The sequence below is a fragment of the Vanessa cardui genome, chromosome 7 (genome assembly GCF_905220365.1).
Source record: "Vanessa cardui chromosome 7, ilVanCard2.1, whole genome shotgun sequence".
Classification (NCBI taxonomy): Eukaryota; Metazoa; Arthropoda; class Insecta; order Lepidoptera; family Nymphalidae; genus Vanessa; species Vanessa cardui.
In genome coordinates, this window is record NC_061129.1 from 7,924,713 (window position 1) to 7,942,132 (window position 17,420).

General features: G+C 30.8%; 1 protein-coding gene across 1 annotated transcript in view; it reads left to right on the plus strand.

The window, feature by feature from the left end:
- Window positions 1–17,420, plus strand: part of LOC124531394 (trissin receptor-like) — a 63,085-nt gene that overhangs the window by 3,513 nt on the left and 42,152 nt on the right. The window contains exons 2-3 of the mRNA XM_047105963.1: window positions 5,883–6,027; window positions 15,246–15,405. Of these exons, the coding sequence (XP_046961919.1) occupies window positions 5,883–6,027; window positions 15,246–15,405 (305 nt within the window). The remainder of the gene's footprint in view (window positions 1–5,882; window positions 6,028–15,245; window positions 15,406–17,420) is intronic.

Below are 17,420 nucleotides of genomic sequence, written 5' to 3' on the forward strand. Positions count from 1 at the left end.
TAGGCTCTGACAAGCACTTTTGAATCGTCAATTTACAAGATTATATTAAACGCAAAATTTCTGGTTCGGAATATTCATTCTACCGAGAAGAACTTTCTATTATATTCTACTAAATTGAATAGCGGGAATCGCTCCTTCATTTCTATAATTATAAAGATAGAAAATAGAATACATGGTTCTGTCGAATTCGCGAAATTAGCCGTTCAGATACAACGAATCGCTCAATATGTATATATTTCTAAAACAGTACCAGGATACTGCAACGCTTTGTTATGCCTTAGCTGTAAAGCGTGATAGATGTTATGTCGTTTGTTTTAGTCAATAGGGAATTAAATACAAATAAATAATACTTTAACGAATATTTAGTACATAAACGAAAAGGCCAGGAATGCTTTGTCTGATTTTTTTATTTTTATTTCGTATTATTTACTCATATGTATTTACCTATTGATACGTTTGCAATAATATATACATATATTTCATCAGTTATAATTGTTTGTAATATTTGTTCGTAAACTAAATATTTCTTATATTATTATAAAGAACATTATTGACAGTTGTATATAATCTTCAAATAATTTCCCATGGGAATAGTATATCCTATCTTTGGTGTTCATATGAAAACTTGGCCAGTGCCCTCAGGTAACCAATCAGGTCATGTCAGTGAAAGATATTAAGAAATATGTTACGTTTGAAAAAAATAACTTTTTTCATAATTTATTAAAAATGGAGAAGTATGACTACCATCATTCAATGCCACATATCAAAACAAAGTTGAAATTTAGCACGAAATAAAAAAAGACAATGAGTGACACAAGTTGGTCTAGTGATTAGAACGTGCATCTTAACCGATGACCGCGGGTTCGAACCCAGGCAAGCACCAATGATTATAGCACATCTCGTGCTCAGCGATAAAGGAAGATATCGCGAGGAAACCTGCATGTGTCTTTCAAAGAAATTCTATCACATGTGTATATACCAGTTCCTGTTGGTGTAGAGTGGTGGAGTAAGCTCCAATCACTCATCAATCACTCAACCGCACAATCATCAAAGGAAAGAAGCAGTGGGACCTTTTTAGGCTGTTAATTAAAAAAGAAAGCCAAATTTCAATCAATAGCGATAGTAAGCAGTTTATTTGTTTAAGCACACATATATTTATATAACCTATACAGTGAAAATTATATATTCATATCTATAAATGACACGTTATTACGGTGAAATATTTTCATTCGGTGAATTTATACGAATATTTTCTTGAACGGGAAAGTTATTTCCTTCTGTGATACAAGCTCAATTCGACATATCGTGTTTTTTAAGCGGAAAGACATTTATTTTCTTACTCAGAATATGTCAGAAAGAGGATTTACATTTTACTAACGCTATATTTTAAAACATCGGTTATCAAACTGTGTCTCTATCTCTCTTGGTCTCTCGTTACTCGGTATACGATTTACCGATCTAGGTACCAAAAAAGATTCAAGTTCAGAGTTGTACAAATTGGTCCAATCAACTAATGATTTTGTAAAGGGTTTCTTAAAAATTTGCACACATCCGATTTTCAGAATCTTAGGTAAAATAATTGCAAAAAATCGTCCAGATATTAGGAATTATTTTGGGAAATATGTGTAAAGGTAAGAAAACTCCTACTAAGAGTATCTCCTATTAAATTTCTAATGGATCCAGATTCCTAAGAAAACAAATAACAACTACATTATCAAATTTTAATTTTTGATACTGTTGTTTAGTAATAAAAAAGGAAAAAAAGTATATACAAGAAAGGCACAGATAAATAACAATAACAATAATATATACCTACCTCTTCATGAAGTTTTAGTTGTAAACTTTTTTATTAAATAGGTAGACACGTCAAAGAACAAATATATATAAATTACTATTACATACGAAAACATTTTTTTTGTTTTTTTTTTGTGTGTCTCATTTTAAAAAATGATCTTGTCCATGAGAAATAAAGATCATTAATTCCTTATAAAATTATTGCTTACGTAATTAAATGAGGTTATATTTATCACTAAATTTAAATAGAAATATTCAGATGAAATACAAATATAAAGACGCTATATCTTATTATAAATCAGACTTGACAAGGTTTTACACAAAGAGACAAAGTTACAATATGATTTACTTGGTTTCAGCAACATTACGCTATCAAATAGCTAAGTTAAGTTTACCATAGTTGAGTAACTCGCGTGAGTTTAACTGTCTTCCTCTAATACTAATTTAATCTAGGACCCAAACTTGTTATGAGGCCCCTTTAGGCTCTAAACTCGTTATGAATTTGAAACAAAATAAAAATATCCTTAAGAAGAAACGCGTCCAACTTAATAGAAAAATTACATTTAGAAAGATACAAAATTTGTAATCAGAGAAAAACGCGTACCATTTTTTTTTTTTTTCTCATTCATACTAAAATACGTAGGCTGTTTGAAATATAAGCTCTGTAAATAATTATAAGCATCTTTACATCGCCTAGCTCACTCATCCTTAATACCGGAATACAACAATACTAAGTATTGATGAAATGTACACGGACCTAGTAAATCCTACCACTTAGTTAATTAAAACAATATCTTGTATTCGATATAAAAAAAACCGCCTAAACGTATTTGATGATTTGAGTTTGATTAACTTTTTTTTTCTATCTAATGAGAAAGGAGAAGAGAGAATGAGCAAAATGCCAGGAATTAAGAAATAATTCCTGGCATTTTGCTCATTCTCTCTTCCTTTACAAGCTTTTAATTAAATTGCAATGTGTGTTCGGATGAAATCTTGCAACTCAATTTAAGAGCAGATATCTTTAACCGATTGAGCTGAAATTCTGCATGAACACATGGTTAATGTGTACTAGTCGTAGCCCGCGGCTTCGCTTGCGTTTCAGGGTTGCTTGTCATGTGTTAGGTATGTCCTTGTTTCATCAAATTCGGTTTATTAGTTTGGTCGTAAAAGGGCGACAGACAGACAGAGTTACTTTTACATTTATAATATAAGTATAGATTAGAATAGACAAATATGACAAATGAAACTTTACTTCTACTTTTTTATTATTTTCTTATAACCATTGAAATAAAAGCTTAGTTTTAATTTTAATTTATATTTTACCTTTAGAAATTAAACTCGCAATCGTACCCTCAGTAAGTCCTTTCATTTGATACCCATATTATTTTTATAGTTTAGTTTCTATCATCAACTGTAACTGAAAGACATTTCTATAGTCGTAAGACATTTGCACGCCTTTACCTGTTTTTTATCGCGGATTTTTATTGTTAGCACAAAAAATACATCAAACGAATAATATACATCAAGAAAGAATAAAATTGTACCATAAATTGAATTTTAATTGTACAAAATTGAAATTTTTAATGCTTAATTACAGTTGTATGTACACAATTGATGTAATACACACAAAATATTCCCTCGTTAATTTAGTGGCTAGCTAATAAAGCTACGATATATGTATAGCTTAGTTTAGTTTCCGGGTTCAAATCGCATGTTGAAGCCCGAAATTAGGAAGTTGGCACTGTTATATGGTCGTGCCTTGAAAAGCAAGTACCGTTAACGTCCTGTGCCTAATCTCTATTCGGCGATGTCGTTTTATTTTCCTACCATATTAAGAGCCTGTTTCTCAATACGAGTATTTCTTAAACACGACGATATCTCTAAAATACAGCCATTGGCATGGTCAAATTTTAATTGTTTCGTTTTAATTTTAACACAATAAATAGAAGTCACATTAATATTTATATTCCTGCTGTCATCGAGCCTCCTAGAATTAATTGTAATGATAGCAAAATGGCTGTTGGATCAGGCCTATTGGTCTGATCGATATTAAGCGCGGAGGCCGCAGCGGATTATGTTGAAACGAAAACACGCCGTAAATGTTTGTTTCTAATTTCAAATTATATCTTTGTGCCGTTTCCAGTTAAAATGCCGTTTCAAGTTTCATTTAGTTGACAGAAGTTGGTTCATTTTTAATCCAGGTATGGAATTATATTTCACTGAAGAAACGTCGCTGGATAATTAGTTTTATTTATATAATTATTCCATGTTAGCCTTCTATCTTATTCTGGATTTACGAATACCTTTTGTGGGCACGATATGACAGACAGTATAAATTCAGAATACAATATAACATAATCAGAATATTTTACGAAAGAATAAAGTGTTATAATAAATTTAATTAAAGGTCAACATAATAGCGGCGAGATTGTTTAAAAGAAATTTGTACTGAAACCTCAAACTGTTTGCAATTACAAGAAGTTCAAGGTATAATCCGATTATTTTCAGATGTATCATTGCGAGAAAATAGAATTAACGATCGATAGAACAACTAAACGGCTATTACTATCACAGCTGGCGGTGGATTACCGTTTATTTGCACTCAGAATTCGCCTTGTAAAGTTTTATTGTATTATCATTATTTTATTGTATTATTCCACGAGTATCATGTATAATCGTTACACTATCATATCTTTGAAGGTTATTTGTTATTGAATTAATCGTATAAAAATTAATATCCACTTTTGTTATCCATAAAACGATGCAAACATTGTTCGGGCCTATTGATAAAGATAAAAGATAGATATGATAACTACTATGACTGAAAGAGGTGCCGCCATGCAAACCTCTACCGAAAAATGAGCTTCGAATGGTATTTGTTCATGATGTGTACCAGTTATTTGCGTAAAATTTGATATCGCGCGTAAGTTGTCGAATTGCGAGTGACGTAGTTAATAGCGCAGTGAATGTTGATAATTATCGGACGCGGTGCTAGAGAAACATAGCGAGTCGTTTGTTTCGTTAGTTGTAAAATATGTCTGACGACCTCTGTGGTCGAGCTGTGTGTACACCGGTTTTCATGGGTACGTCACTCCGAGGTTCCGGGTTCGATTCGATGTAGAAAAAGATCATTAGCTTTCTAAGTTGTCTTGGGTCTGGGTGTTTGAGATACTGTCGTTATTTCGGAATTTTCCGTTACACAAGTGCTTTAGATACTTAAATTCGGATCAGAGTATGTAATGTTGTCCAATATTTATTTATTATTTAAAGCGAACGTTATCTTGAGCGTAACTGATGTGAATGATAACAGAAATTAAAAATAATCATTAATTAATGATTTTAAATACATTTAAAAAAAATTAATACTACCTACTTTAAATGCTGTCCTTTAAAAAAGTTGGTCATTAGTACTACTTGTCTTAATTATTTAACATTAGTAAAGGAATATTTGTTGATACATACAAAAATGTTTATTGTACATTAAAAGCAGCTCTCTAGATTCCGTGTATGAAATTACCAGTTTTTGGCAAAAGGCACTAACATTCTGGCACAAGCTCCATAAATTACTTACATATTACTGCGATGAGAATCTGATATTTAAAATTTCTGGTCGGTTTCACGAACAACGTTTACTTGTATATGTAATCATTTTCATTAAATTAATTTACGAAATTTATTCATAACCATTGTATACTTAAACTTATTTAATAAAAAACATTACATGTTTATGTAAAGATAACCATTACCTTAAAGAATCAAATAAAAATAGCCTACCAAATTTTTTTTTTATTTATTATATTAAAAAAAAGCTACTTGTTTGAATTGAAAATTCTTTATTAAGAAAAACTGGCAGTATACCCAATTTAATTAATTTAATTATCATAAATCTTTGTCAGTCCACTGCTGGACAATTTACTGCTGGCCAATGGTACGCCACTTAACCCAATCTTCAGCTCTCCTCCTCCAATCCCCGGTCGCTATTCTACGAATTTCTTTGCCCATATATGTATATATAGATACAACGTTGCAGCGCATAGTTTTGTTTATAGTATTCAAACTAACTACAATATATTTTTGTTTTATTTCAGGAAACCTTCTCGTAATTCTAGTGGTGACACTTTCACGACGACTGCGGTCTATCACAAACTTCTTTCTGGCAAATTTGGCGGTGGCTGATTTATGCGTTGGAGTTTTCTGTGTATTTCAAAATCTTACGATATATCTTATTCCGAGGTGAGTTGAATTGAATTAATAATTATAACTAGTGGATCGAAATTCAACTATAACTCATGGCTAATAAAATATAAGATCCGTTGTTTCGAGAGATAACAGAAAAGAAATGAGGCTCGACTAGATGATACCTCATTACTAATACACTGAAAAATTAAAAAAAAAGTAATAGATTTTTTGTTTGACATGACGTTTGTTGTCATTGATAGCACGTATATAAGTGTGTAAACTATGAATATTTCATATAAAAAAATAAAAAGATAAACGTGTATGTGTTAAACATATAGTAGTGTGTGTAGTGCTTTTATTATATTTTTAACGCATATTTATAAAAACATAAAATTACGCAGTTTTTTAACTCATAAAATTTATACATACATCATGACCGTTTTTTTTTGGTAAAAAGGAGTGCATAGATGTCTGTGCCTCCCTTTCCAAAACCTTTTTATCAAAAAAAAACTATATTTTTTAAGCAATAAATATGTACAATAAATAAGTAAAACTTATTAATAGATCGAAAATGTATTGCTTATTTTTAATTCTATAAACATTTGAACCTTTGATTAATAGCAAAAATATATATAAAAATTTTAAAACATATAAGATAGGTATTGCTGGGCTGGTTCATTTTTCGTTCTAGAGGATCGAAATTGCGATTCAAATAAGAAACTCTGTAAGCATTCTTGCCGCCATTCCAAGGGGGCATGATTTATATTGAACGTTAAACCTTAAATCCTAAATCCTACAACTGTACCTCCTAACAGAGGGTACTCCTCCTGGTAAAGCCGCGGGTGAAGTTAGTAATAATTAAAACCAAAACACTTTACATCATTTGAAAATATATAGTACCTAAGTATGTACTTAATTTTAAAAATATAATTTAGTAACAGCAAAGAAAAGATTTATACATTTCATTTGTTATTATGTACAAAAATTAAAATACTCTCATGGATTAAAAAAAAGTTTCATTAAGCGAGCATCTTCTTTACCAATTGAGAATGACATAGTGCGTCACAATGTCAATGTTTAGATTCAAAAAGGTACTAAGAGTTTACGACTTGGTAAAGGAATGTACCTAATTGAAAACATTTCCTTTTTTTCGAAGGTTTTTCTCGAAGGTTTCTTACTCTGACTATAAAATAAAAATATTTCATGTTATATTTATAAAAAGAACGATTATCCTAATCAATAAATGTATATCTAATATAACTAATACAAATTTGATTTTATATGAATAAAAATACTCAAAGCTTAATCAAGCAGTTGCAATACAAATACATATAAAGTAATTTTGTATGTAAAATGTGCTCCTTATTTAATTAAGCAAGTATTTAAAAATATACGATAGCAAAATTCCGTATAGTAGATATTTTTTTAGAACAAAAGAGTCTTGGAAAATCAATAATTAATGTTAAACGATATCCAAACGAAGCATTTCCTTATTAATTAATTAAAATACTAATTGAAACCAAAGGAATGAGGATAAATAAAAATGAGAATAAAGGTGAGAACAAACAATGACACAGATTGTGTTGATCTAAATATCTCAAATTAAATTAAATGAAAAAGGCGGAATTTAGCTATCTCTATACTAATAGTATTTTTTGTGAGAATTTTATAAAGAAACAAATAAAAAAGGAAGTGCTTTTTATATTTTTTTTCTCTCACATCTACACGCAAACAATATCAATGCAGATCCACATTTATTTTAATAGTGTCTCGTCACGCAGAGTTCTTGTATTTACCAATAAATAAATAATGTATAATTTTAGGTTTGATTAAACGTACTAAACGTATGTTGTTTATTTTATCTTTTTTTATATAGAAGGTAGTTGGAAGTGCAAAAGTGCCTAATTGTACGTGGTAACAAAAACCATTAACGTTTTATGAAACCATTCCTTACATCTAATATGTTAAGTCCGTTGTGCCTTGAGGCTACATTTGCTAACTGACCCTTTTAGACATGAACTAAGGACAGAAATATTAACTATTACTATGAGTGGGTCCAGCCTTGACAACTAAGATGTTATGTACGTCACGCCTGAGGTTGTCATTGCAAAATGACCCTTCAAACCGGAACTACGAACCGAAATACTGACTTCTGCTAAGAAAAAGCCCTACCACCTGTAAAAGACATCGTTCTTTCTTAAATACAGAATCTTAGATATATGTAAAGTAAAAAACCAGACGTAGAAAAAAGATTATAAATACTATTTAAAATATTTTCTCCTCACTTTAATTTTATTAACTTTTAAAAATAAGAACAAAATAAATTTTTGAAACAACAATATTTTACAATTAATTACGAAATAAAAGAAATACTCGAGAAAAATTGTCACAGCATAAATAACTTAATCCGAACAAAAAAATTTAATAAACAAAAAAATAAGATTTAAGAAGCAATTACTGTAATCGTTTCTCAAATAGGTGTGCCATTCATCCAAGTTGATTCAAGTTTTTTAAGTAACAAATAAATTACCAAAGTACCCTGTATTTTCGTAAATGTTTTCTTTTCAATGTAAAGCTATATTTCATTACATTATTTTATCTACATCAAATGTAGCATATACAAATAATAATAATTGCATCTATAGTAAGGAGTTTATACACACACACACACACACACACACTCACACACACACAAACACACGCGCGCATTCTCATATTTAATCACATTCATAGCTTACAATGTATGCTTGTAAAATAAATTGGATTTTGTTTTCTTTTATTTACGGGTTGTTTTCATTGCAGTTTATTTTATTTGTTCATTATTCGCATATGGAACTGATGTTAGTAATAAAAGAGTGAGGTCTCTCCCTACCTACAAGCCATTAGCCACCTAATAATAAAAATCAGTATGGGGCTAGACGAGAGGTTCTGAACAGACCTTTGACACGTTTGGTCCGCAAGGGGCAAACACATCTGCGCCTGTCATATTTATTGTTAACTCTCAATCGAACAAGGTCAGCGACCTTTACCCACCTCTTAAAATACCAAGACGTGTGCGAAATCTAAGGTTGACGAACTTTGTTCTTTTGCATTCATTAATTACATCTATGGCGATTGAAAATACGAATTACAAAGATTTCTTGAAAACAATGATCTTTTTTATTTTTAATAAATGTGATGGCTTGAGAATATTTTATCTCACACTGTTTATGATTGAATGTATTTGTGTACACCGTGCACACAGATTTTTAATATCAAAAGTCTTTGATAACGAACGAATGAAAGATGTCTATCTTTTAAAAATATTGGATTCTTGTGTGTCTATTCGCTCCGCGCCCATTTATTTGTACGTCTGCAAAACCTATTACGCTCTTAGTATTTTATCGTTGAATTCTTTAAACGCTTATCGTAATTATACATAATTTGTCTTCTGTAAAACATTTGCAAGTCAAGAGACTAAAACGAAAAATTCTTGTGCCATTTTGTAAAAACGCCGAAAGGCATACAAATTGTGCTATTTTTCACAAGTACAAATTTGTGTGAATGCTTATTTTTATCGTAGAAATGATAAAAATTGGAAGGGTCAATTGAACCCTTGTTTGATTTTTATCAATTCATAAATATAGTATAACGGATAGGTTACATAGTGATATAACCCTGTACCTACAAAGTGATATACCGCAAAGCATCCCTTTACAGGGCCCTTTCACCAAATTACTTTGTATAAACGAAACTTCTACTGAATAACATTTTAAAATGACTGACAGACCTGAACGCATACCCTAAATCGGCGGGCCTACTGGGAAATTTAGAACAGGAATTTATCATGGAACGTAGGTTGTAAGAAAGGATTTTTCATAATTCATCACATAATTTCAAGAGATGATGGAAGGAATGAAATGTTTATGAAAATCAGACGCAATTTTTAAACTGTTTCATAATCATTTATATTTTACCTTCTCAATTAATAGTAACATATCCCTTCGTTTATTTATTCGTATGTTGAACTGTACAAATATTTATAAAACGCAAAACATTTTCGTCGTACTAAACTTAGAAGTATCAGAAAAAAATGGCGTGGGCGTTCAAGGAAAAACATACAATTAGAGTTCAAATAATAAACACTTATGATATTTACATTAAATGTCAGTAATATTGATTTCTTCTTTTTAAATTCAACGCTTTATTAATTTCAATGATTATTATTCGGCCAATGTCCATATTCAAGTGGATTTTAGTTTGTGTTACATACATACTTTTTTCTATCTTAAGTTTTATCGCACAAAATGTAATGTTCTTTTTTTAAATTTATTTCTTCAAATTATTTTTATTGTAGTTCAAACGTAGAATATCGAATTTAGATAGCAATCGTCCACACAGAATATGCTTCTAATTTTAAACAAATGGTACGTATTATTTCGGTAAAGGTTCGGTAGTTTCGGTAATACATACATATATTAATTGCACGTTTTACTTAGTCAGTTCACGTGAATGCGACGTGTACGCCATCTCAAACAGCATATGATCTCAGTAACTTTACATAATCACATTTTTTTCCAAATACAAGACATTTTATTTTCCATTAAGGTTTTATTTAATATTTATTACTGTATCTCAACGTGCGTGCAGTTTTGTATCTTATTTATGTTATTAAAAAGTGCTTGCTTTTTTTTAATAGGAGGCAGCAATCTAATTTTTACAATTACTAATTTTTTGAAAAAAGTTTGTATTTAACTCTGCGAGTGTTGAGTTTTTTCGTGTAAATCTGAATTTCTCAGATGGTCTCGATGCATTTCTACTGCATTTTTTAAAATAAAAAAGAAATTGGTCATAATCGGCTCATCTCTAATATGTATAGACATTTTACTCTTCACTAATGTCCGGACACGACTTCTCTGTTTTCACATTAACCTTTAATAAGACTTTAATTAATTAAAATATAAATAATTTTAAAGAAATAAACAAGTTTTAATGCTTCTTCGTAGTGTCAAGTCTTGATTGAAGTAGATAATTATTCTAATACAAATTACATTTAGAAAATGTTTACATTTTGCAATTTACATGTATGACAATATGATCACGTTATTGTAAACAAAATTGTCACACAACATCAGTGTTATTACCATAATCAGTTGGTCGTTTATATTCGAATCAGAATTGTTTACACGAACTACAACACGAGCTCACCAAAATATTTCAAGAAGTGGCATAAATTCCGACGTTTACATTTGTGGTGTACGACAAAAATATTTTTTTATTATTATATTATATTTTGAAATCGTCTGCCAAATTCGTAGGAAATATGACAGTGCCCGAGTGTGTCTACAAACTTTTATTTCCTCAAATCCGGATGGGACGGAAATTCGACGCGGCCGAAAGGGGATTACGCGAAGGACCGATGCTTTTATGCGCTTAAACAAAATTAGTTCTTCTTAAATTTTCGCGATTATTACACATTTAAATAAAACTAATTATAACGGATGAATCGCGTATATTAATTATTTTTAAACATCCCGACGTTTCGAGCACTTTGCAGTGTTCGTGGTCACGGGTAGAGTCTACCCGTGGTCACGGGTAGAGTCTACCCGTGACCGTTTAAAAATAATTAATATACGCGATTCATCCGTTATAATTAGTTTTATTTAAAATTAGTTCTTACTTATATAATTAAGAGTCACCCGCGACTTCGCTTACTGTGGTAAGGTATTAATATTAATATCCATATAGTTGTCTCATACTAACTGGGAAAGGGAAATATTGTTGGAAATTCTGCTACGTGTACTTCGTCTTCGTGCATCTTAACCGATGATTGCGGGTTCAAACCCAGGCAAGCACCGCTGATTCATGTGCTTAATTTGTCTTTATAATTCATCTCGTGCTCAGCGGTGAAGGAAAACATCGTGAGGAAACCTGCATGTGACAAACTTCATAGAAATTCTGCCACATGTGCATTCCACCAAACCGCATTGGAACAGCGTGGTGGAATATGTTCCAAACCTTCTCCTCAAAGGGAGAGGAGGCCTTTAGCCCAGCAGTGGGAATTTACAGGCTGCTGTTGTTGTACTTCGTCTGTCCTTGTCTAAGCAAGTATTTTTATCTGCAAACACGAGGAGGTAAAGGATTTATCACGATTAATTAAATTAAAAATATGTTAAACTAATTGTCTGCATTTTTTGGCGTCAGGTTGTTGGTCGTCATATTGTAGTCGTAAAAGGCTCAGAGGATATCCTCCATTGAGTTCTCGCTTGCTTCAATACAAATTTGACTAAGTTTTGTGATTTGGCCGTAAAAGAAAAACAGGCAGACATAGTAACCGTATATGACTATATACGTATATTATATAAGACTATTGGGAAATTTATATTATTGTGCATTCACATATTCATACTGCACACTAATAAATACATACTCATATTCTGACGACTGTATTAGGTAATTTGGTCCGGTAATTATTAGATGATTTACCATATTGAGCTGTACGATTTTAAATATCATATTTGGTATGAGTTATTTAGTAAATTAAATAAAGGAACATTATTATGTAGTTTTGTAAATAGACTTGTATAATACAGCAGAATGACGCAAATGGCCTGATTTGTTACTGAGACCATGAAAGAAGAAAGGCATAAATGATGTATAGAAAATCTATTCACTGTAGAAAGTACACATCCACATGTTAAATCTTTATTGGCGTAAATTTTTATTACAGTTCTAATGCACGCCGCTAACGGCAGCGCCACACGCTTTTGATGCAAGTTTCTACAATATGTCTGGCGCGCGTGTTATGTGTAAGACAACAAGTGAAGACGGCAAAAAATACAATAAATTTTATTTTATTGGTTTTAATTTTTATTTTTTTTACAATCATTACTTTTTATATTTAATAAAAATAAATACACGTAGGTCACATACCTATCTATATTTATTTATAGATCGGCTCAAATCGTATTTACGAATATGGCCGATCATATCTTACTTTGACAACCTAAACACTATGTTTTACCATATATCCTTCATATCCCAAAAATCTTATTTGTTATATGGCCTATTGATTTGTCGTTCCGTTCAAGCTACTTGTAATGCACCTATTTTAAAAAACAACCCTCATTCCTTTATGATTATTTTTTTTTATTACCAACTTACTTTTGTTAATTGATTCTATAAATAACTTTACGCTTGTATCCGATGTTTGCTATTGCACCAAATTTATTCTGAAGTTCATTTACGGTATGAGATGATTGTTGGTATTTCATAATTATGAGAAGTAAAGATAAACACTTTACACTTAATTATCGATTCCGTAAAGTCAATAAACCCTTGGTCCAGGTACTCATTTTTATAATAAAATCCTGCATTTTTAATTCCGAAAACTATATAACTTTGCCAATTATTAAATTAAAATGTTATAAAAATAAATATGTGTATACCTGAAATATGCTTTATCGTAAAATTTTAATTTTGAATACGATTTTTCTTATTAAAAAATCCTATAAAATAGGTATTCGTAAGTTGCTAAAAGTATCTACTTTAATAAAGTATTTAAAGACGATCAAGATAATGCATAAAAAGAGCTTTGAAAGTACAGTAAAACTATTAGCAAAGATACGGGCGGAGAGGTCACTTGGCGCTATTACTGATTGTATAATAATCTAAGTTACTACTTTACTAGTACTATTTCTACTTTACGTCAATGAGATTTATTAGGAGATTATTGTGAAAAGCCGTGAACGCCGAGACCCAATATGGCCCAGTGGTAAGAACGCTTGCACCATAACCGATGATTGCGGGTTCAAATCTAGGCAAGCACCACTGAATATTCATGGATTTAATTTGTGTTTATAATTGATCTTGCATTCAGCGGTGAAGGGAAAACTCGTGAGGCAAAATGTATGTGTCTTATTTCATCCAAAATTTGCCACATGTGTATTCCACCAGCCCGCACTGGAACGGCGTGGTGGAATATATCCTAAATCTTCTTCTAAAACACAGAGAAGGCCATAGACCAGCAGTGGAAAATTTACATACTAATGCAATGTAAAAAAATGTACGGATATCTGTTAAACCCAAATCTTAACAGAAAATATTGTGTTTGCAAGAACCACACAATTGATGTGAGCTTAATTTGTGTTTGTAATTATAGTTCTCGTATTTGATGGTAATGAAAACAACGAGGAAACCCGATATCCTTAAATGAAAAACTTTCAATCGTATCCAACATTCCGCAATAGAGGCATAAGCTCCTAACCTTCTCCTCAAATGAAGAGCAGATTTTACCCAGCAGAACTAAATTTACAGACTTGATTTTATTTCATTGATATTTAAAACTACTTCAGCAAATCAATTTAGTTGTTCCCTGCAAAATTCCTAGACACCCAATAAAACAACCTTTTAGAACTACAGCTTTTAAAACAAATTTAGGTAAACATGCACCACTCAACAGAATAATTAATTCTTATAATGAATATTCTTCTAACGGCAATATCGACATCTTTGCCCAAAGCAAGCCAACTTTTGTGAAGCTCTGTAAAGATCTCATAGTATAGCTTTAAAACCATTTTATTCATAAATTATGTCAACCCTTGTAGATTTTTGTTGTTGTATTTAAATTTTATTTTATGTTTTGTTTAATTATCTATAATTTATTTATCTTTTTTTTTAATTTTTAGTAAAGATATAATTAGGTTAGTATAGTCTTATCTTAAGGTCAATGTTGTTTACACCTGTAATGATTTATTCACCTAGATTTAATACCCTGTATCTACTCCTAAGTGAATGTGTTAGTGATAAGTCGATGGTGTAACTATTTCCAATAAATAAATAAATAAATAAAAACGAGATCCGAATATCCGATTATTTCTTTGCCATTTATAAAAAAAAGGTTTGTGTTACGATGAAAATAGTATTTTAATGACAGCTATTTTTATCTAGTGGCTAGTTTACCCTCAGATCCCGCGTTAATAGGTTAAACTCCCGGTTCAAGCCTAAAACAACAAGCAAGCATTTTAAGGCTAGATTTTTGAGTCTAATAACAGAGATTGCATCTGTGCTTGCACACACAACTATGCACTATGATACCTTCTGTTTAAAGTATAGTCTTATTCTATAATATCTCCGGTAATTAAAAAGAAAGTTATAAATAAAATTCGATAACAGTTGTCATGATAGCTGGTATATAATGTCATATAGTCAACATAAATATGCAATAACAGTACATTGTGATGCCATCCGTCCGCGTTCGTAACAAAAGAGTTTGACATTTTGTTTTGTTTCAGCTGGGTGTTCGGCGACTTTCTATGCAAGATGTATCAGTTTGTGCATTCGCTGAGCTACACGGCGTCGATATTCATACTGGTGGTGATTTGTACGGAGAGATACTTCGCTATCATACACCCTATAACGTGCAAACAGATCCTGACGTCAACGAGGTTGAGGGTAAGACTGTATTATTATTATATTTTGTTATTAGAATAGAGATTAATTTAAATAATTAGCTTATGCGATTCTTAAAGGGTAAGTGAGGCACAATAAATATATCTTATTTCGTATGCCTGATTTTATTTATTAATAGTATAAGAAATTGGTGATATTTGCAACAAGATAAGCAATAGTCACTAAATACCACAATTTATTGTTCTAAATTCAAAAAAGGTATTATATTTAAATACATTACTGTGATAGATAATAAAAACTTTAGATATTTAATTATTATCTATGACTGAAGTAAAATATTTTATTTTTATATAATTATTTTTAATTTTCTTTTCAATAAAGTATTATTACAATATATTAAAATGTACTATGAGTTTTAGCTGATGCTAGAAACGTAATGTCGTAAGTGCATGAGAATTTATATCGAAGGACACAATTTCAAATACGTAGCATCGCATTTCAATTTCTGTTACCTACCTTTTGTTTACAATTCATGTTGTGTTCAGCGGATAGAGAAAACACTCTGTGAAACCTGTAAGTGTTGAGGAAATCCAAGATATCTATTCCTGTAAGGAGACAAGTATGTTGGTAATTCGACATTTTGAAACTAAATATACTCATATATTTACAAAACTGTGTTTCCCTCGTTTTGTTTTGGACGAATTCTAAAAACGGTGACGTATTAACTGTTACATAAATCATATTAAAGTCAAAGAAACACTGCAATGCATACAGAAATAGTTTGATAAAATTAGCATAATTTTACAGTAAACATTTTCATTAGACAAACTTATTTAGGGCACCAGTAAACAGCCGCTTTAGTCTCTGCCAGTATTTAAAATTCCACGCTACATTATAGTCATTAGTTTCTAGAAGTATCACTGTCGCTAAAATAAATGTCCCAAATACGGAAACAATCCATTACTTACAATGCATAGTTAACTAAACGATAAGTACATTTTTTAATCATTAGTGCAGTAAGCAAGGCTATTTGTCAAAGCAAACAATTTTCATTACAGATTCTGCTAATAAACTAGAGCGGTATTAATTACAGTATACTCAGCACTCGTGAAGTTTATCCGCTGTATTTAATGACGCTGAAAACGGATTGCGAGACGCGTCTCCAATATCGAATTCTCCTCAACATTATTTATAAGTTTACTTTCTTACAATCTCTCATTTCGAAGCAGATGTCGCAAGTAGGGATGCAGCTCTTTGTTTTTGTTTAATCCTTCAGTAGCGCTTTTTAATAATTTCAAAAGGAAAACATGCCAAGAGATATGCAATAGCGATATTGCTGTGTTGTTTAATTTTGATTCTTACATTTGCTTCCGACTTTGAAAGTGCTTTTGAAGATTCAATATTACTTGGGAGTGCCCGTACTAGGAATAAATTACATGTATTATGAAATTAAATTGTATAATATGCATTCAGGCAACTTTCAGCCTATGTTTATTAGTTGTACGATGTATCTAATGAAATTTTCAGTTACTGTATTTGGAAATTTAAATGGTATTATCGACGTGCATGTCTTATTAATGTGCAAATCTTACTCACAAAAAAAAACATCGTGTAACATTGTATTTACGTTGAACTAGTGATCGAAAATTGGTTGATATCTATTGCTGATATAATTATTGGATACGTTTATTTAATAGGAAAATGAGGCTGAACTAAACGATATCTTTGACATGATGTGTGTCGTCATTGGCAGTACGAACGTAAATTAATACCTGTTGACTTCATTACATACATATAAAATTGTATTTAACTAATATGATTGTATTTTTTAAATGTTGAAAAAGAGTAACTACTGAGTTTCTTGCCGGTTCTTTTCGGTGGAATCTACTTTCCGAACCGGTGGTAGCTTCACTTAATTGTTAAATGACGATTCAAAATTGAATAAAGTTTATTTTGATTTTGTAATCTATTATTGTTTCATATTAAATACTATCTCGATAAACGTGTATAAATTAAATTATGTAATGTATTTTTTCATTATTTTAATGTATTTCTAA